The sequence below is a fragment of the Schistocerca piceifrons genome, chromosome 3, assembly GCF_021461385.2.
Source record: "Schistocerca piceifrons isolate TAMUIC-IGC-003096 chromosome 3, iqSchPice1.1, whole genome shotgun sequence".
In the NCBI taxonomy this organism is placed as follows: Eukaryota; Metazoa; Arthropoda; class Insecta; order Orthoptera; family Acrididae; genus Schistocerca; species Schistocerca piceifrons.
Window position 1 is genome coordinate 733,134,854 of NC_060140.1, and position 22,428 is coordinate 733,157,281.

Sequence of the window (22,428 nt, forward strand, 5' to 3'; positions counted from 1 at the left end):
CCATCAATTCCATGTGAGTTTTTGCTTTTAAGCAAGTTTATTATTTTCCTAATTTCAGAGGGAGAAGTGGGTGAGATTTCAATTGTATCAAATTGCATAGGTATGGCCTCTTCCATTAACAGCCTAGCATCTTCTAATGAACACCTGGATCCTACTATATCCACAACATTTAGAAAATGATTATTAAAAATATTTTCAACTTCTGACTTTTTGTTCGTAAAGTTTTCATTCAATTTGATGGTAATACTGTCTTCCTCTGCTCTTGGTTGACCTGTTTCTCTTTTAATAATATTCCAAATTGTTTTAATTTTATTATCAGAGTTGCTGATTTCAGACATGATACACATACTCCTGGATTTTTTAATAACTTTTCTTAATATAACACAGTAGTTTTTATAATTTTTGATAGTTTCTGGGTCACTACTCTTTCTTGCTGTCAGATACATTTCCCTTTTCCGGTTACAAGATATTTTTATACCCTTAGTAAGCCATGGTTTGTTACAAGGTTTCTTACGAGTATATTTAACTATTTTCTTGGGGAAGCAGTTTTCAAATGCATTTACAAAAATGTCATGAAATAAATCATATTTTAAATTGGCATCAGGTTCACGGTACACCTCATCCCAGTCTAACTGCTGTAGGCTTTCCCTGAAATTTGCAATTGTTAAATCGTTGACTGAACGTACTACTTTGGAGGACTGTTTAGTATTGCTGAATGGAGCTATGTCATATATTGTAACTAGCTGTGCACCATGATCAGAAAGACCATTCTCAACAGGCTGAGCATTTATCTGGTTAAACTTATCTTGGTCTATAAAGAAGTTATCTATCAGTGAGCTGCTATCCTTTACCACCCGAGTAGGAAAATCAATAACGGGTGTCAAATTGAAGGAACTGAGTAATACTTCAAGGTCATTTTTCCTATTACCCTCTTTCAGAGAATCTACATTGAAGTCCCCACAAATAATAATTTGCTTCCCCCTGTCTGACAGATAGCACAACAAGGAGTCCAAATTTTTCAGAAATAGATGAAAATTTCCTGATGGGGACCTATATACAGTAACAATTATAAATGTGCCTTTATTTAATTTAAGCTCACAGGCACATGCTTCTATATGTTTCCCTACACAAAACTTTTTTGTTTCTATACTTTTTGCACAATGATAACTTTTGACATATATGGCAACTCCTCCTTTCTCCATATTTTCTCTCATTACATGTGCAGAGAGCTTATAACCACTTACATTTACCTTATCCATATCAGTAACAATGTGATGCTCAGACAGGCATAGTATATCTATTTCATTCTCAGCTTCTAAATCTTCTAAACAAACCAGAAGCTCATCTACTTTATTCTTTAAACTCCCAATATTTTGATGAAATATATTTACATTAATTTTAATTATTCTTTTATGAGAACCTTTCCTTATTCTAACATTTGCAGTACTCTCCTGTCTGAGTTTCTCATTGTGCTTAGGCCTAGTTCCTATACCAGTGGTCACATGGTGTTCAGAGAGGCAGATTATGTCAACTGGGTTGGGTGACTTTAATTCATCAATGCAATTACCTAGGACTGAGATACTACTTGGTGGAGATAAAATTTCTGGTGATTGGTGAAAATTTATAATTGATAGCTGTGATTGGTGATCCAATGTGCTAGAATTGTGCTGTTTAATTTCTTTCCTAAACTGAAGATTTGTTTCAATCCTGACCTCTCGTAGAACTTGACATCTTTCTGTCTTACCTATCCTAAAAAAGGTGCTGCTCCAACACCTGTAACCACTGGTATTTTACCATTCATAGCATTGCCTCCCCCCCCCCCCCCCCCTTAAATTTCCTGCTATTACTCCAGCCAGTTTCCCCTTCCCTTCCCTGTTGAGATGTAGGCCGTGCCTGGTATAGTCCCACCTACTGGGATAATCAACAGGAACCACACCAATATGAGCCCCCGCACCCGACCCAAGCAGCCGTTCCAACTCCAAATTAACTCTCCCAACAGAAGAGTTCAAATGAGGCCAGTCATGGCGTCTCAGGACAGATACAAATTCAACATTGGTGTGTCTCGATGCCGACGCAATCTTTATCAGGTCACACTCTATACTGTACCCAGGATCTCTGTCGATGCTGTTCCCTGGCCCTCCCACAATAACCACGGTGTCTTCCCTGGTAAATCCTTTACAGAGTGAACCTAAATCCTCTGTCACCTGATCCAGACTAGCACTTGGTTTGAAAAAATTTGTGACCTGGTATTCTGGTCCTAATTCCTCCTGCAGAAGTTGGCCTACACCTCTGGCATGAGAACTGCCTAACAACAAAACTTTCTTCCTTTTCGATGACTTTCCAACATTCTTTTTCAATTTCCTATTGAAAGTTTGTTTTGTCCTGTCTACACCTACCTCTGCTTGAGGCTCATCAGTTTCTAACTGAAGCAACAGGTCAAACTTATTTTTGACATTCACCACAAGACTGTCAGACTTAGTTCTATGCCTGTTCCTTCTGCTACCTGTTGCCACTTCCCACCTCTCTTTGCCCTTCTCCCTCCTTAACCTGTCCAGATCTTCCCTAGCCTGATCTAGCTCAGCCTGAAGGGCAGCAATTTTCCCCTCCTGTTCCACTATCTTCCTATCTCTGCTGCAAATCGTACATAACCACTGATGAGCCTGATCCACTTTCCCAACACCCACGCCACTGCAGTCCCCCCAGTGAAAAAAACTACTGCATCCATCACACCAAACCCCGGAACTAACAATTCTATGGCAAGTCAGGCACTTCTCACTCATGGCAAAAATAATACTTTAGCTAGAATAAATCAATTAAATTACCGAAAATAAAAAAAGACGTTACAAGAATTAAGCCTATTCACAAATGTATATAAGCAAGTTTCTGATTTAAAATTCCGCTGTTTTTCTGAGATCTGTATTAAAACAACGAAAGTATACGCTATTTATTATATATTTCACTCGATGGAATGAAAAAAAGGACAATTAAACGAGATACTTTAACTTTGATTCTCCAAAAACGTTACGAGAATTAGGCCTATAAACAAATGTATATAGGCAAGTTTCTGATATAAAGCTACGCTGTTTTTCTGAAATCTGTATTAAAACAATGAAGTTATACGCTATTTACGGTAGTTTACTTATTTGTTACCGAGAAACTAGTTAAATTACCGTGAAACAAGAAAGAATAACGTTTACAAAATTTAAGCCTAAGCGCGACTTCGCGAAGTTACGATCTTTTCGTGTTTTCTGAAAAAATACGCAAAGAAAAGTCAAACCTTTTACGGCAAGACTAAACGATACACTAATGCACGTGTTTAATTTGTTGTCGGCGTTAAACTAAATTATATTCCTGTCTAAATCACTTAACTTTCTGGAAATGGTTTCTGGCGTCACTTACTCGGCGGCCATCTTGGATCACCTCAAAATACTTAAACAAACTAATAACATGAATAGGGAGGATGGACTCAGGCTTGCCCCATCTTGGCTGCCAGCAATCAGAGCCCAACAGATCGCACTGTCGACGCGAAGCACGAACATTACCGGCAAGTAACTGCCGCCGCGCGGCCGCCGTCCAGTATTTAGTGAACAGCAGCCAACTTCTCTCTCATTCGACGGCGACAACCAATCATGGCACATAGCAAAAGAGCCAATAGATAACAGAGGCTACGTTCTCCCTTCACCGCAATAACCTATTAAAATAAGGTTCCCTCTCCTTCTTCCTTAAGTGACCAATGAAACGAACTATCTTTTTAAAATTATGACGTAATGGCCTGCGCAGTGAACAGTAACAACAAAATATAAGGGACATTGCTTAGCTAGAACGCACCAGTAGACCCAGAAGAAGACCTCTGTAACCGTGGCCGAAACGTTGGTTTTGCTCCAGCAGCAGTAGTTTTATACATTATGACGTGGTACCATAGCCAGAAAACTTTGTCGACTGACTCTAGTCGCCGAAGCTTACGCAATTAAGTGGTAGATGGTCAGGAACATCCGGTAGCTTAAGCTTCAAGGTAGTTAAACAAGGCGGAGCGTAACTACTCAAGAACGGAGAAAGAAATGTTGGTATTACACATTTTCGGTTTTATCTGCATGATAGCAAGATCCTCACAGATCACGCCTCATTGAAATGGTTACTTGGTTTGAAAGATCCATCTAATAGATTAACTCGTTGGGCACTTAAACTCAGTGAATTCGAGTACGAGGTAATCGATAAGTCAGGGAGATCACACGAAAATGCAGATTCGTTAAGCCGCGGGGTAGCAACGTCATGTAGGCTAGGGAAGAACATTAACGAGTGGTAGCGGACACAGGAAACGGATAAGGAGTCGCGGGCATTTAAGTCACAGCCACATTTTATTATGCGCAAGGGTTTGTTGTGTAGAATGACGAGTTGTGGACCATGTGTGATGGTTCCAGACGGTATTCGGAAGGAAGTTTTGCAGAAAGCTCGCAATCATATGCTGTTAGGTCATGGTGGCCAACATGCGACAGATAGACCTGTAGTAGAGCAGTTTTTGTGGAGGAACAGGAAGTCTGACGTGGAGCTGTATGTTAGGGAATGTACGCCATGCACGCAGAGGTCTGACATTATGCATCAGAAGGTGCCGTTGCAAAGGTTAAAATGGTTCAAATGACTCTGAGCGCTATGGGACTTTACATCTGAGGTCATCAGTCCCCCAGAACTTAGAACTACTTAAACCTAACTAACCCAAGGACATCACACACATCCATGCCCGAGGCAGGATTCGAACCTGCGACCGTAACCGTCGCGTGGTTCCAGACTGAAACTCCTAGAACCGCTCGTCCACAGCGGCCGGCTGCAGAGGTTACCAGAGGCGTCCATTCTATTTCCCATATAGGGGTTGGGTGTACTCGGCCCATTTAATAAAAACATCTGCAGGAAATAGGTATGTCCTCACGATCATCGATCGTTTATATCGATTTTTGGAAATGTTGCCGATGCCAGGCCATCGGTCTATTACTGTAGCGCAGTTAGTAAAAAATTGGACATTAATGTTTAGGGTGCTTGAGACCATAATTACGGACCAAGATACGAATTTTGTCTCGTATTTAATGAAGAAGCTATGCCGAAGCAGCTATGCCGCGTGTTGCGTGTAAGGAAGTTACGAACAAATCCGTTTCATCCGCAGATCAATGGGAGAGCGGAACGTGTGCACAAGACAATTGAAAACATGTTGAGCTATTACGTAGGTTCCAGGCACGACGATTGGGACACACATTTTCCATATGTACTGTGTGCCTATAATTCGAAGGTTCATACTGCATCGGGCTTGTCGCCATTTGAAGTGGCGTACGGTAGGAAAATGCCATTTCCCTTTGATGTTTTGATTCCTAAATTGGGATCGAATGGAAAGTCTGTCAGGAAGTTAGCCTGAAGAATTAAGGAAGTTTGGAAGAACGTAAAAAGGCAAACACGAAGGCGCTAGAACGCCAGGAACAACCAAGCAGACGCATGGGAAAATTGACGCTGTTTTGCATGGGACAATGGCTAAACGTCACTAGGTCCTATACTAAAAGCGGAAAACGAATAAATTTTCAACAAAATACCAGGGACCATAGCAGGTCGTGGAAATGATCTCACTAGTCAACGTGAAGATACAGCTGTTCATAAAAACGTCTGTTATACACGTCAGCCGCGTAAAACCGTTTGAAGGAATGGTAGAGGGGATGCCACAGTTAACGGGAGCCAATCAGGAGGTAAGGTAACAAAGAGTAAAAAGAAGAAACCTGGAATTGGTGATTAACGTAAGGTGCATGATGTGCCGTATAGGTTAAGGTCGCGTAAGTAGGCAGTAAAATTGTAATTTGTTGGCTTTTTTATTATTTTGGTTTAGTATATGTATTTTTTTACCGTAGGGATAGTTGTTGTATTTCTTTTTTCTGAGAATAGTTAGTTCTTCATGTCATTTTTATGTCTGGATGGCTAAGTAGGGACTGACATGCCGACATGTTAAGCCCGTTTGTTTTTGGGGGAGGTAAATGGGACGAGTTGTTGGGGGAAGCTTCTGCCAGCCAGAACGTACTTCCAAAGGGTGGGTACTTATTGGTTATAGTCCGTTTTCGAAGCCGGAAAAGTATGGTTGAATTGTTACAAAGGAGGCAGGGCAGTAGGGTTGAAAATACTCGAGCTTCGGGAAAGCGGAATGAACATTAATGAGACGGATTTTCGTCTTTGGGCTACGCTTACAGGCTCAACTGTTATGACACTGTCGCGGAATGGGTTACATTATTACGATGGAGCAAATGCGGGATTATGTACACCATTTTCGGCAAGAACAGGGTCACAAAGTATTAGTGGTGAGTCCACTGACGCATGGCTTCTTGCTGCGGCGAGAGGACCCTCCGAAGTGCGGTACTTCAAATGGTTCAAATGGCTCTGAGCACTATGGGACTTGAACTTAGAACTACTTAAACCTAACTAACCTAAGGACATCACACACATCCATCCCCGAGGCAGTATTCGAACGTGCGACCGTAGCAGTCGCGCGGTTCCGGACTGCGCGCCTAGAACCGCGAGACCACCGCGGCCGGCTGCGGTACTTGTGGTGTAGAAGTAACTGAGCGCCACATTTCACTGGACTGTGTTTCAGTTTCCGACCAGCGTGCCACAGCGGACTTGCTCTCGGATTTGAGCTCTATTTTAGGTAATGTTCAAACGGATTGGTTAGGGTTTTAAAGTTATGTGAATCGTCCAACATTTTTCCCAAAGTTTTTGGGCAGACTGTTTTTTTGTAAGTGGTCAGCCAGTGACATTTCTCTGTGACTTTTTTAGCCGCTCTGTCGTCTTACTTGGTTTAATCTCCTGTATAGCACTTTTTACTCTTTCTCCATTGTCTTAACGCGTGTGATAACATTTTAGTAATTTTATCCACATTCGTTTCTTTTAACGTGTGTAAGCGCGCTGATAACTTCACTGTTGAGCGCCCGTAAGCTCCAAACACACACACACTAAGGTTTGTTTCCAAATGTTGCAGTAAAGTGATCATAATCAAGTAGTTCTCGCAAGCATGCCACATCTGTCGAGTGGGTGCTTGTTACTAAGTAATAAATTATTAAAATTGTACTCTTTATACTGAATATAATCACTTGTGAAATGCTACTTACAAGGACTTCACTTCTAATATGGAAAAATAATAGCGATTCTGAAGCAGAAAACACAGATATATGGAGGTACTAAACATGAAACTGTTTGTCTCCCATGTAGTGCTCTCAAAATTTATCAATCTGATCCTAAAAGTTTCTCTGTCTGCCCAGAAACCTCTAGCTAATCAAATCCTTTGTACAAAAGCAAATAATAATAACACTGGTGTGTTAGAACTGCATTATAACTTTTGCTCTCGAGCATATGTCTATTGTTTATCCTCTGTGGAAGAAGATATATTCAAAACTGATTCAAGATAATCGAGTTTGTCTCATACCGCAGAAACACTTTTCCTTCTAAAATTGTAATAATGTGAGTGAAATTAGACGAGTTTGTATACTTTTAATTAATTTTGTGTCTACCTTCAGTACTTGAATATTCTTTACTTCCAGATGCTTATTGAATTAGGGAAATGTAAAGTAAATAAAAGCAGTTGAAGGAGCCGGTATGGGTATTAGGTGTTCCGTGTGTCAAGATTTCTAGGATCCAGTAAACACGCAAATTGCTTACTGAATAACTGATATAAACTCTAATTCTGAATATCATATTTTTATGTTTTCCGTCGTTCCTTAACAGCTTCTGTATTCGTTAGAGATGTGATCAGCTATGCAAGTAAATGAAAAGCTATGTGTAACAATAGTATCGAACCAGAACGCTGGTTCCGTACTGTTATTACAGTGTCATTACAAGACATCTGTCATGCTGCAGCTCCGAGTGAAAATTAAAAAAAAAGGCTTTGTGCCACAACTATTTGCAGAAGAAAAACACACACTACAACTCCTGGAAAAACTAGAGATAGTAAATAAACGCAACCAACGCGCGTGTTCAGTTGAAAGTCTCAGAAAAAGCCGAAAGCCGGATGTCCTGGTATATGCAGACCAACTAAGTACAACTCCAGCACCGCATATATGGCTTAACAATATCACAGATCGTAAGTAGGCCAAATAGTAAAATAACCTGACAAAATTTGAGCTACGAAATGTTATTTCTCACCTCAGAACAGCACAAGATCCGTAATGCAACAACATGTATGTAATTATTACATAACGCAGTTATTGTATTAAAAAACATGTAAGCTTGACAAATAAAAAGAAGCGAAGCGCTTATGGCACAAAACAAGTACCCTTTTATTTAGTTTCATAGACAGATCACATTTCCAAAAATACACTGACGGAAAAAAAATCTCAGCCCCAAGAAGGAGCTGCGCGAAATAAACGAAAGTTGGCAGGCTTGATTCTACATCCGAAAAATGATGTCTTTTCAGACTTTCGCCGTAACAGTCGGGAGCGTTTGCTATCTTTGAGGATAGGCGTGATACGTTGATGTTAGTCAAGAATGCCTTAAAGGCGACAAAGACGCCATCAATACATCACTGAATCCATGTAATAGGCCTACGAGAAGCTAGACGTTCCTTCTGCGGTACTGCAGAAAGACTTGGCAGGAATGTAAGCACTATACATGATTGACGGCACCGGCGGTCGCGGGAAAGTACGATTGTAAAAAAATATGATTCTGGTCCGCCAAAAAGTGAGGAACGTCGTGTTCCTCGTATCGCTCTTTTGCATCGTACTGCATCTGTAGCTGTAATTAGAGCAAGCAGTTGCAGCACAGTTACACAACGAACTGTTGCAAATCGGTTACTTCAAGGACAGCACCGAGACAGACGTCCTGCAGCGTGCATTCCACTGCCCCCAACCACTGCCGTTTGCAACTTCATGGTATCAAGTAAGAGCTCACAGGAGGGCAGAATGGAGATTTGCCTGATGAAGGCTGGTTCTGCCTCGGTGCCAGTAATGGCCGCTGATTAGAAGCAGGCTAGTTAAGGGCCTGCAGTCAACCTGTTTGGTGGTAGACACAATGGGCCTGTACCTGGAGTTATGGTCTGGGGTGCGCGTTTGGATGACAGCAGGAGCACTCTCGTGGATATCTCACGGAGTCTGACTGCCAATTTGTACGTCAGTGTGCTGATTCGACCTGTTGTGTTGAACAGCACTCCAGAGTGTCTTTTCCAACAGGATAACACTCGCCCACGTACTGCTGCTGTGGCTAATCCAACATGCTCTACAGAGTGTCGACATGTTACCTCGGGCCGATTGATCAACAGATCTCTCTCCAATCCAGCAAACATGAGACATCATCTGACGATAACTCCAGCGTCATCCACAAACAGCATTAACCGTTCCTGTATTGACCGACTTAGTGCAAGAGCGATGGAATTCCACCCCACAAGCTGACTTCCGTCACTTGTAAAAGACAATGCAAGCACGTTTTGCATGCTAGCATTCATCATTCTGACGGTTACGCCGGTTATTAATGAACCAGTATTTCACGTTGCCAATGGATTATCTCGCACTTACAATAACCTGTGATCTTGCAATGTTAATCACTTAAATATGTTACCTAGACAAATGTATTCCATCAGTGCAGTTGGTGAAAGTAGATGATAATGAGGAGTTTACTTTGGATAAGTTCAGATGTAAGACATTCGTTTTCACGTGTAGTTTGAAAATTTTTTTTTCAGGCTTTTTCAGGCTTTGAGGAATCCGAATACAAACTTCCTGTTTGTAGTGTTGTAAATTGAATGTTATCCATATTAAAAAGCATATAATTTAATAGCTTGCATAATAATACATCCATTTCTGTTACGCGTGAAACTAGTTTCAAACTCAAGGAAGTGAAGTAAATATTATCAGAATGAAATTAATATAGAACTATACAACAAATATTACAATTTTGGCTCCAGCGCAGTATAATAAATTGAAATACCATCTTTATTGAAGAATGAATTTAATTTCAGTATTATATAATATATTTCACACTGCCCATAGCAAACTTTTCAGAAACGAACTTTCTGGAATTGAAAATGAGCACACTTTATTTTATAAAATCCGTAGTGCGTCCTGGATTTTCTGAAAATCATTACAAATTACTATATCACTCTTTTCATGTCTTCCTAAGTCATGGTAATCCATAAGACGACATGGCCTTTCCTTGTTTCATGCCAGATGGTATAGGACTACAATTACTATTACCCGTTTGCATCTGAGCTAAGAAAAGAACCCTGTCTTAATGAGAGGTGTGAATATCTACCTGAAGAGGAAAATACTAAAAACAGAAGGCAATTACAGAGAAAGAGTTCCATCTGTCATTAAATGGCGATTGCCTTCATTCATTTCTTTTGTCTGCAGTTGATATGTATGAGGAACATTATCATACAGTGCTTGGTAAGCATTCCTTAATATGTTTGAAATACAGGAAATAATCACGCCTCTGCCAGTACTCGCACGTGCCACAAGTACTGGCCAAACGACCTACCACAGTTTCAGGCACATGCTTTCCTGATGTCATGCCTGACTGCTTTCTGTAATAACGGTCTTTACCAATCCTTTTCTAGCACTCTCTAATGACTTCTTTACACACTGTGCGCTAAACCTCTCCTCATGCTGATGCTGGTTGGTGTTAAATTGGGTATTGTTTACTCAGTTTTTTAATCTTTAGGAACCTGCAGAACGTTGAGTATCAGTTCTTATCAACACAAAGAAATAATTTATAAATACAAAAATAAAAAAGTGGCAACAACGAAATCGACTTGCATTTTCGACGTAGTAGCTGTAGCCTGTCAGCTAGCAACTCGTCGTTTCAATCAAACGGCGTCTCAGAGGCACGACACATGATATTCACTCAGTCCTTCTTTTGTTTGCTACGTCCCAGCGCTCGAGCACAGAACTGCACCACTTTGAAGAGAAGGAACGCCGCGACGGCCGCCACAGCCAGTATGAAGGCGATGACGTCGAGCAGCAGCAGCTGCCACCAGTGCAGGTCGAGGGCTGCGCTGCGCAGGTGAGGAGCCCCCTGGTGGCGGATCACGTACTCCACCCACCACACCGCCCTCTCGAGGGACGTGCTCTGGTGCTCCCGGTACACAGCAGACAAGCGCTTCATGTTCTCCTGGTAGCTGCAACACAAGGCCGTTTCCAACTGTAATGAGCGGGAATTGGGATCTGGAACTTCCTTTAATTATCTCATTATCGAAAGTAAGTTAAATACTAATGTTAGTTTCCTCTATGCTCCAGATTTACCTCACTCGGACTTTCATCTCGTCTCTGAAATCACTCTAAATTGCTGGTGCTTGCCTTCAGGCTACAACAGAGGGGCACTGTCTTTACCGCGTTGAGCATCGTTAATACATCTATATCTACATTTATTCTCTCACTGCCTCGTTGTTATGCGTGGGAGATGGTATACTGTGTACTACTGCCTTAGCCCCTTTCCGCTAATGCTAACTGCTCCTCTCGCAAATGGTGGACAGGAAGAGATGTAGTTGGAAGGCCACCATGTGAGCTCGCATGTCTTTGAATTTATCTTAATTATATTTTAGAGAGATACACATGTAGGAAAAGTACTGTCTTGTAATGTTAACAGTAAAAACCACACGATGATACCCAAAACGAGTCCGACGAGCGTCTCTTCTGCACTAACCCAAATGAACCTTTGACGAAACGCGCTGCCATTCTTTGTGTATTCTCCATTTTCTTTGTAAGTCCTATCTGGAAGGGTACTAGAGTGAGCATTAATACTCAAGCAACGGTCGAAAAGTGCATTTTCTGATCTACCGCCTCCATGGGTCGACTACCTTTCCTGTGAAGTCTTCCAACGAAGCTCAGTTTGACATCTGACTTTCCTACTAATAATTTTCCGTGCTCGACCCACTTTAAACCGTTTCCTGCCTACAATACTTAATGAGCGTGACAGCTCACAGTTGTTGTTCAATAATCGTGTAATCACTCAATAATTGCCCTTACTGCCTACTTATGTGTAATACGTTACATTTGTTTATGTTGAGGGTCAGCTGCCAGTTATGGAAGCAGGTGTCGTTTCTCTGCATGTCTTGTTGTATTTCGCTACAATTTTCAAGTGTTTCGACATCTCTACACAGTGTGTAACAGAAAGGTATGGCCGGACTTTCATTCCTAAAGGGTAAAGGAAGAAAATATATCACATGGACATGGATCTGGAAACGCATTATTTGCATGTTCTTCCCTAGGGGAAGAACATTTTGCCCGCAGAGACAAAACAAAGTTGGCACCTCGAAACGAAACCACGGAAGAGTACAGTCGCTGCATGCCGCCACCACGATTGAGAAACGCCGACGTAGCCACACCTCCTAGAACCCCTCCACGCCACTGCAACGGCTCGCCAGCTTACGGCTGACGGGAGTTACGCTCAGCGCAGTTCTCAGCATCGTCCTACACAGGCCACCAGTGTCTTAAACATCTTTAGGTAGAACTTTATGCGAACATTATGAGAGTCGATCTTCAAGTGAAGAGTCTTTTAAATTTGTCTGCAGCATGTTATACTTTAATAATCAGAGACAGTTGTAAATACTCAGAACATTTCTGTGACAATTAATTCTACAAAGTTAAATAAATCTTCATGTCTGCATAGTAATAAAGTGAACTAGTATTTTACATGTTATAGGTCCACTCCACTTCCTTCTAGAGTAAATCAAAGAATCCTTCCTGTGACCGCGAATGTACTTTCGCATGAACACCACACGTATCAGTACAGTATGAAAAACTTCCTGAATGATATGTTCAAAACGCCCTCCGTTATCAAGGATACATGCATCAGTCCGCCGTTGCACAGAATCCCTGATGCAGTGATATATCACTTGAAAACAGCGTATTGTTTTACAGCCATCTACCATACCGGAACAAAATCTCTATACATTTTGTACCAGGGTACTGTAGACAAGGCTTCAAATACTCCCACAAATAAAAATGTAGTCGATCTAGGTGCCGGCCGGGGTGGCCAAGCGGTTCTAGGCGCTACAGTCTGGAACCGCGCGACGGCTACGGTCGCAGGTTCGAATACTGCCTCGGGCATGGATGTGTGTGATGTTCTTAGGTTATTTAGGTTTAAGTAGATCTAAGTTCTAGGGGACTGATGACCTCAGAAGTTAAGTCCCATAGTGGTCAGAGAAATTTGAACCATTTCTTTTCGATCTAGGTCCGAAGAGCATCGAGGTCAAGGAATTGGTCCACATCTATCCATCTGTCTCGGAATCTATTATATAGAAGTCTACCGACATTAACACTGAAATAAGGAGGAGCTCCATCAAGCATGAAGTACATCATTTGTTGCACTCGTAAAGGCACATGTCCCTGCAGATCAGGTAGAGTATTCTCTAAGGAAGCACGGTAAGTTTGTGCGTTGAGTCTGGGACGAAGAACACGAGGCCCTAAGAAACAGTCACCAACAACTTCACCCCAAACATTCACAGAAAATCTTTGTTGGTGCCGTGATCGCACAATTTCTTGAGGATTCTCTACAGCCATTATGTGCTGATAGTGAAAATTTACAATCTGATCACGTAATGACGATGCCCCACCCATGAGCAGCACATTTGCACTTAAGTGAGAATTGACACGTTATTGAATGAACCATTCGCAGAAGTGTATCTGCACAGGAAGATCAGCCGCTAATAGTTACTGAACATAATGTAGAAGATACGGATACAGGAGGTTCTCATGTACCATTCTCCAGACGATCATGGATAATGTAGAAGATACGGATACAGGAGGTTCTAATGTACCATTATCCAGACAATCATGGACGCAGCTAATTCTCTTACGCTTACTCGAGGGTTGTCGTCAACCGCACGAAGAAGTTTCTCATCCAGATGAGGTGTCCTTGTCCTTTAGGCCTTCCAAAGTCACCAGCAGAAGGTTTAATCGTACTACGCTCTCTAAGACGACGATCAACTGTTTCAAACAACCTCCTGTCGTCATCCATTTGCTAATCTCTACAGCAAATGTGCGAACCTGACTAAAGTTCCTTTGCAGTGTACTGGAAATGAAGCCCATAATGAACATTAAATGGTTGAAGCTACGTGCTTGCAAAGTACATGCTGAACACCGAAAAGCTGATGCTATGTGCTACCTGACTGATGTCAGTAGAGCAATGAAGTTAGTTTTATGTCAACACAAGCAATTACGTAAATCGGATGTTAACATAAGGAGTGAAGTTAGTCGCATGTCAGCATAAGCACTTGAAGTGAGTCACATGTCAATATTACCTTCTTTCAATTGGAACAGCAAACACTGACAGTGAACCTAAGAATCGTAACTTTTACGGAAGAAAACATTAATGTAATGCTCGTACGTTGTGCTTCTGTGTGTGTCCCGTGATTAATGTGATTATGAAGTAGAAAATGATCACTAACATGGAAACCAGGCGTCTCCGGACCCATGTACTTGTAACACGTTTTATTCCTCAGCGTGTGATGACGGTTTCCTGTTTGGGGAGACCTTTTCGTTACAACATGTATACAACAGCACCATCAACGAACAACCACATGAAGCTTACGGCGCTATCCTCTAAATCTTTAGTAATATGTATTATGAACAGCAATGGTCTTATAACACATCTTTTGAGTAAGCTTTTACGTCTGGAGATGTCTCTCCATTAAGAATGACATGGTATGTTTTGTTTGCTACGTACCCCGGCAATGCAACCACAAGCTAGCTTAACATTAGATATGCTCTCTTTTGTTTACTAAGCGGCAGCGAGGAAAGTGTCGCATGCCTTCTGGAAGTCAAGAAACACGGCATCAACCTGGGCGCCGACACCTTCTGCTTGGGTTTCAGATGATCGTTGTTTGCGGAATATATGATTATTCCTAAACAGGATATTTCTAGCTTTTGGAAGGGCATAATATGCGAACATATAACGCGTTTCAAAGTTCTACAACAGAATGAACTCGTTAATAAAGACCTGTAATTGTGTGTATCCCTGAGATGTTTCTGTCACATAATTTTTTCTTTTTCTTCCTCTCAGTTAACACAGTGATCGGACTTCTTTGAGGACAGGCTGCTGTTTGCAAGCCAGACTTACCTCGGATTTTCGATAATGTGCCGTATCGCTCGCAGAACAGAATCTGTGGTGAGTTCTCCAAACTCTATTTTCTCTCCTACACCTGCTGACGTCATCTTGGCGACGTTGTACCTCTGGTCACCAAACACTGGCATAGCGAGAAGTGGTACTCCGAAATACGCCGCTTCGCTGAAGCTCAGTAGTCCACCGTGTGTGAAGAAGAGCCTAATGTTGCGATGAGCTGCAACAGATTAAGATTTACCTCGTCAATGCTGCGACAACAGTACTGGCAACGGAAAACGTATTGCGTGTTGTTTCATACCGAGTATATCTCTCTGTGGCAGCCATTTGGATATCATGACGTTGTCAGGTTTCCCAGGGAGATTGTCCAGCTCGAATTTCCACAATACCCTTTGTGGGATTTGGGCGAAGGCCTTCATTAAATTGTTCCTCATAGTCTCAGGAAGGTTACTGCTCTTGATGTTAGACCCTAAGCTGAAGAATATGAACCCCTCCTCCGCTCCGTCCAAGAATTGCTGAATGTCCTGCGGAGTGGAAATAGATATCAGAAATTTCTTTTCATGAAGAGCGTTTAAGCAAAACGCAATGGCTAGAGTACTAGCGAAATATATAAAAACTGATACGGGTCTTTAGCATATTGGCCTGTAGGCCTACATCGCCCTTGTCTCCGTTCTTTGTCGTAACGCTATCCCGTCATCTTGAGAATCTGTAACACAGTTCCCGTACATCACGTCAAGCAAATTACAGGATGGTTCCTTAATGTTGGTCAAGTCCTAATCAGCATCTCAACCTTTGACGATAGCCTAGTTCTCTAATTTCACTAACATCATTGCTGCATTCACTTCTTACAGTCATTCCATTTGTAGACTGCAGCCATTATTCCCTCCTCAAGTAACTCATCAGATTTCCTCATGAGGCAGAGGCACATTATAAGAACACTGTTCCAGGTCGAAAAACTATCATCCGCTAATGTGTTAACGCGAACAGTTCATTAGCTGTGCGAGCATTCTAGTTCCTCTGTCCACTGACATCGTACTGTCACTTAGTCGCGGAGACAGATTTGACGTCGTAGAGTTGCATTAGATTGGCAGCTGTACTGTAGGTAGTGGTGATCTTGGCAACAAATGGGATACAGCTGAAATTTACAAACACAAGGATTTGTTTTTGTTTTGTTTCTGCCGAACCAAGGTCACTAGAACTGACAGAAAGTGTCTGCCGAACAAAGGTCAATAGAACTGACAGAAAGTGTCTGCCGAACCTAGGTGAATAAAACTGACTGAAAGTGTCACGGTGCTACACGAGTCCTCGCTTTGGGCGTAGCTTGAAGCCAGTTCTTAGTTTCACTGGAGAAACAGACAGGTGTTTAGTAACTGTACTGCGAGAACTTGGCAACTCCATTTCCAGTAAAATTCACTTATTAAAAGAGTCTGAAGTATTTTGGAAGGGTGAACCGAACTCAACATGAAAAAAAAAAAAAAACTGGTGGATCGCAACAGATTAGTTGCATTTCGTTTGATTTCTTATTCCAGTTTACCTGTACTACACTGGAAATATCTGCAAAACATTGTAAATGTCGATAGCATGCGCCGTGAGTATTGTTTGGAAAGTAATTTGTCCCATTCACAGAATTACTGGCCGAGATTAGCCGATGTCCACCTGCTTACTGACTACAGTGGACGAGAGACATAATGACGCTTCGCTGACCTGAAGAAATTTTTTCAAGTTTCATGTTAATCCATCTCCTTACTTTGAGAATAGCCATAACAATACAAGCTCTTCACATCATTCTGATATGTCGTAGCATTTGACAGAATACGTCTAGGGAACATTCCACGAACATCTACGAAAATGGGGAAACACGTCTCCATAACGTAATTTTAATATTTCTTACCACAGATACCTTACTCCGTGCACCGCATTTTACGGTTAACTTTAAACCGTCGTAGGATGTATGCTTTGAGCTAAGCGGTAATGAAGAAAACCTGACGGAAATTTAGTAACGAAAAGGAATTGAGTCACTACTTTTAAGTACTAAGTTGGAGAACGGTCCTCTTGACAAACTACAGAAAAGTCACCCATCAGTCCTATGCCTCATCGCCGACATTAACGGTGAAAAAGCGGATTATGGAACGACACATGCACGTCCTGATGGAATGTTGCTTATGTTGGAATTTCTAGGGAGCTTGACGTTAGTTTCATACCTGAGATCTCACCCCGGCCAGTCTCCATGTCTGCAGCATTCCATGTCAAATTATCGGCGTCTATATTTTAAAAATCACTACTCTCTCCACTTTGAGACCCGGAGAGCGTCTCGTGTGAGGCAGGAGGAAGTATCAATCTCTCATTTGTTGCCAAAGGTCAACTGGATGATGTTGCTTGAAATTACCTACATGTTTTCGTGCTATATAGCTCTTGCAAATTTTACAAAAATTGGAAATTTGTGGTGAGGTCTTATGGGACCAAACTGCTGAGATCATCGGTCCCAAAGCTTGCACACTACTTAATCTAACTTAAACTAACTTACGCTAAGGACGACACATTGTGGGGCAGAGGGTGGAAAAATTTCTACACCTGAAAGAGAAAACTTCCAGTTTTACATAGATTGTTGTAGCCGCTTTGGCTGGCGTTCTACATTACGATTCACAAGGGAAGAGGGGGAAGTTGCTATGGTGTGCGTACTTCACGTCCACTCTATACTACAATGCGGAAAGGGAGGGGTCACTGAGAGTTGTGTCCAAGTCACTCCACGCTTTCACGCAGCTACCAGGCTGCCATTATCTGGTTTGTCCTGTAGAACAAACAAAAAAAGTGCCTCAGACTCTGTTCACTTAATAGCTAAGGCAGGGTGACAATGAAATGGGGATATATACATTTTACCTTTCAACTCTTTACTGAAACAGTTAACAGAACGGTTTTCTATTTCAATCTCATGGTTACTTTACTGTAATTAAATCGGTAAACAAATGGCTCAATACGCCATTAATCACGTTCTAAAGAAAAATTTCTGACCAGTCATGAAACCTTTACATCTCAAATTATTATTTCTGGGCCAGAACACTGAACCAATGCTTGGTACATTCCTGACACATCTGTATTTACTTACAGGCTGACTCATCGTCAACTATCTCACTCTTAGAGACGGTATGAGTATACTTAATTATTAGTTGTCATTCTTAGCTTCTCTGTTCATTTGAGTAATAGGGGTACATTTGAGTAATAGGGGTACAATTGCTGAGTGTTCAAAAAGCACAATGATTAGTCGATTACTAAAGTCACTTATTGTTCATTCGCCGCTGTGTCAGTTCCACATTTCATTGAAGTTTGTAATGTTGTAGCATTAAGTTGTTCTGAAAGCGGTGCTGATATTCAAGATAATAAAAGAGGGTTAAAAGCTGTGAGCTATCTGGGGAAGTTATCCTTGCATTACTGAGAAACTGTTTCACCAGGTATCCAGTCTAGTTTCCCGGATGGCCAACCAGACTAACATTAATTATAATCCTGTAATAGTCATCTTACGAGAACATAAATAGAATTTAAATAAAAAGAAATAAATCAGTTTATATTTAGACAATTATTTTAACATTGATCATTCCTTAAACCTATAGGACACCATGAGCTGCTTTGTCTCATCTAACTAAACTGGTGCCTTATTTAGGATTGTGAAAATGTAAGTTTGTAATCTTACAGAACACATCAATTATGGAGCCAAGATTGGGAGACTGCATACAACACTGCATTCATAAAATAACACGCGAAGAACGTTGAAACATATGCTAGAGGAAATTAACCACGACCAACCGATTCAATTTTCATCCAAAGAAGTTACGTTCGTAGCGCAATCCTGTCGTCATGAAATTACCAGCACTGGTGCACTAAAAATTCATACTAACTCTCTGTGAAATCTTCCCGAAAAGAATAGCTGAGGGCTACTTTGATGCTTACACCACATGCTTCACATGGTCAACTTGGTTTACACAAAGAGTGTAACTCCACAATAATTTTGATAATTAAAATAAATTACATAGAAACGCAATTTACAAAAGAAAAACCTCGAACTCGTTACTATCATCTTACTATTAACCTGATGGGTCAAACAATTGTAAAAGCACGTGGTACTGGTCTCACAAAGTACACCCGACGTGGGTTGAACATAAAGAAAAGTTGCTATATTGAAAAATATTGTCAAGACGAAACGTTATAATCTCACGCACATTCGCAATTAAGATTGATGATCTTAGAGTTACGTATCATCAACACGTGGTTCCACTTTACTCACAAAATAGTGACAAAGCAACTACTGGAAGATATTTTGAACTTCACACTCGAATTACACTGCTTCGCAATTTAAGATAACATTAGATATTTTATACCTAAACCTGAAATAAAGGTGATTAAATATTCAGTTAGGCTGAACTTAAGAAATCCATTGTCCTACAGGCTTAGCAGAAATGAGCTTACTGGAGATCTTACCACTTCAGACGCTCGCTGCGGACCGACTGCCACAGGCCCCTACCGAGGGCGCTTCACAGATACAAATGGAAGTGACCAGAGAGGCAGTTTCCTATACCAACATGACAAGGGACGGCTAGGACCATGTTAAGAATAGAAACCTCTTTGCTTCTAGAAAGCGTAGCTACCTGTTCCGACGTTGGTCCTACTGTTCTCTAGCAGACAGGCTTGTCTGCTACCATCAAGCATGCAACTAGAAACACATTTGCTCAGTCATCCTTTCACACAGAAGGGAAGGGGGATGACAGTATCTTATCATATACAGTATATAAAAGAAAGTGGATGTAGGTTCTGTATGAGACTGTGTGACATGAATTACATATAAACTGTGTTTTTAAGTGTAGTAGTGGGACAGATCGTTCTTGTTTATGTGTAAAAGTAACACGTTCCACTGCTCAGTCTCCTCCCAGATAGTCAGAAACACCACAGTAAATTTAGAAGTGGAAAGTATGCCGTAAATGACAACAGTTTTAAGAAATTAACATGAAAAGAATCCAACAGAGACCTTTCAAGTTTAATTATGCTGAGCTATTAATAATGTTTCACGTCTGCAGTTATGTTATTCAATTACGTTGCTAGTGTATGTACCTATGTAATACTCACTCTATTAACAGTTTAAAGCACAGGATAGCACATTGATTTCATTTCTGTGGTGTACTGCAGCTGATCAGTTCTCTCACGTGGCAATCCATTTCCATTTGATCAGATGCTGAAACCACAGGTAGTCTCTCTTGACCTACCACTGAAGTGCATTAAGTAATCTTGGATATGCGTTATGCTGAATTCCTTAAACCTATAGGACACCATGAGCTGCTTTGTCTCATCTAACATAAGGGTACATACTGTCGCATTCACGCCTCCAACTCATAACCTTAATACGTGTAGGCGTGTCCTAGCACAAACTACACCAAAATAATGGCCGGCTCCAACCTCATAAATACTTCAAGGACGTGTCCTTCACGTCTCAACCACAAACATTGTACAGTTCCATTATTATTGCCATTCCTTGCTATACAAGGTGAGTTCATCATTACAACTTATCTGCATATATTCCATAACACTAAGCAATCTTTTCTACTATTTACTAGTTAGCTCTAATGCAGACAATAGGTCTCATTGCCACTTGAGCTTCTGCTTACAAACTAATCTGCATATTTTTTAACTATTACTGTGGAACCATTTCCTATAATACAACACTTTGTACCATAATATCACCAACGTTCTTCCTAAAACGTACATATACATACTTGTTACTCAGATACATTTATGTCTTCATTGCTTCATACCTTTCTATTGTTTACTTGTCACTATTAGGTTTGTCACATCCAGTAGTTTCTTCACTAATCGGTGCACAGAATGGTTACAGAACTCATGGTTAGTTAATGGCAATATTTGCAAAATTTGTTATGGGAAGAAGAAATCGAAATCTTGGGGATAGGAAAGATGAAGAATAAGTGAGACATGAAATGGAGAAATAAGATCTCACACAGCTGGGACTGCACAGCTGCCAAACTGCGTAGAGGTTACAGAACAACCTCCTCCCTACATAATTCATTGGCTTATTACTGGCTTGATAGCCATATCGGAAAATTTTAGTATTGTAAAGAAGGGGTCGAAACTTTGGTGGATAGGAAAGATGAAAAATGAGTGAGACCTGAAATGGGGAAAGAAGATCTCACACAGCTGGGACCGCACAGCTGCCACATTGCGTAGAGGTTACAGAACAACCTCCTCCCTACAGAACAACATCTTCGTCCCAATACCTTCTATTTTTCAGAACTCGTATAGGAAGCTCCCAAGTCTCATCATTAGTTACTATGTTTTTGTCAATAAATGGTACCATAATTACTCCGGATATTGGAAAGACCATTTTTAACTGGCTTCTTTCAAAGTCAACAACACCCTGATACTTTGACAAGAAATCTGTGCCAATTAGAAGCTCGATATGAGATTGTTTACTATTAAGCATCGATGATCAATCACATTACTATTAATATTTAAGGGCAGCAAAGCTTCTTGCTCTACCGTTTTTGACACCTTGCCAGTAGTACCAATATTCTCAGTCTTGATACCCTCATTACTGTAAGCTTATGTTTACTTGGTAATCCATCAAGAAGGACTGAGACAACGCACTCACCTCACTGCCACTGTCTAAGAGACAACGTGCATTGGTACCTTATATATTTACTAGTATTATAGAGTGGCTTATACTAGGTTGTATAGGTGGTTCCTCAAATTCATCCAACAGTTCCTTTTGGATTTGTCTCCAGCTAAAGTGAATGACATCTGTCTTCATTACATGTAGATCAACGTGTGTAGGGGTTTCCTGAACAAAATTTTCAGCTGCCTTTTACAGTCAGTCTCCTAATTTCAAGTCAAAACACCACACGACTTCATTACATTTAGTTTGCTGAACGTGACCAAAGTTATTGTGGTCGGAGCGACTCTGCGGCTCCAGACCGGGCATAACACTTGTTACAGCTAAACCACTTTCATTATCATCGTCGGGTTCCTTCTCAATTGACAACTTGTCACAGCCACTGGGTTCATCGACCCACAACAGGTTACCCTCTACATTTTCCCTTACCTCCTGCCCTAAATCTATCAGCACAGTATCAACTTCGTGCACAGGCGCTTTAGATAAGAGCACATTATTCTCATCGTAAATGTAAGCATGAATTTCTTCTGCTTCTTCACTTGACAATTCAGTACTTTGTAGCTCTTCCCTAACAATTCGGTGCTGCGGCTTCTCTTGCTCTTCCCACTTAGAAAGCGTCTGCTTTACCAACTGACCTACCCAGGCACAACTCACACCCCATACTCACAGCTCTACTTCTGCCAGTGCTTAGTTTCCTACCT

The 22,428-nt window shown here is 41.1% G+C and overlaps 1 protein-coding gene across 1 annotated transcript in view; it reads right to left on the bottom strand.

The window, feature by feature from the left end:
* Positions 1–10,005: 10,005 nt before the first annotated feature.
* LOC124789929 (UDP-glucosyltransferase 2-like) overlaps positions 10,006–22,428 on the bottom strand; it is a 70,066-nt gene continuing 57,643 nt past the window's right edge. Inside the window, exons 5-7 of the mRNA XM_047257453.1 lie at positions 15,362–15,584; positions 15,061–15,280; positions 10,006–11,119 (exon numbers count right to left, since the gene is read on the bottom strand). Of these exons, the coding sequence (XP_047113409.1) occupies positions 10,846–11,119; positions 15,061–15,280; positions 15,362–15,584 (717 nt within the window). The 3' untranslated portion in view covers positions 10,006–10,845. The remainder of the gene's footprint in view (positions 11,120–15,060; positions 15,281–15,361; positions 15,585–22,428) is intronic.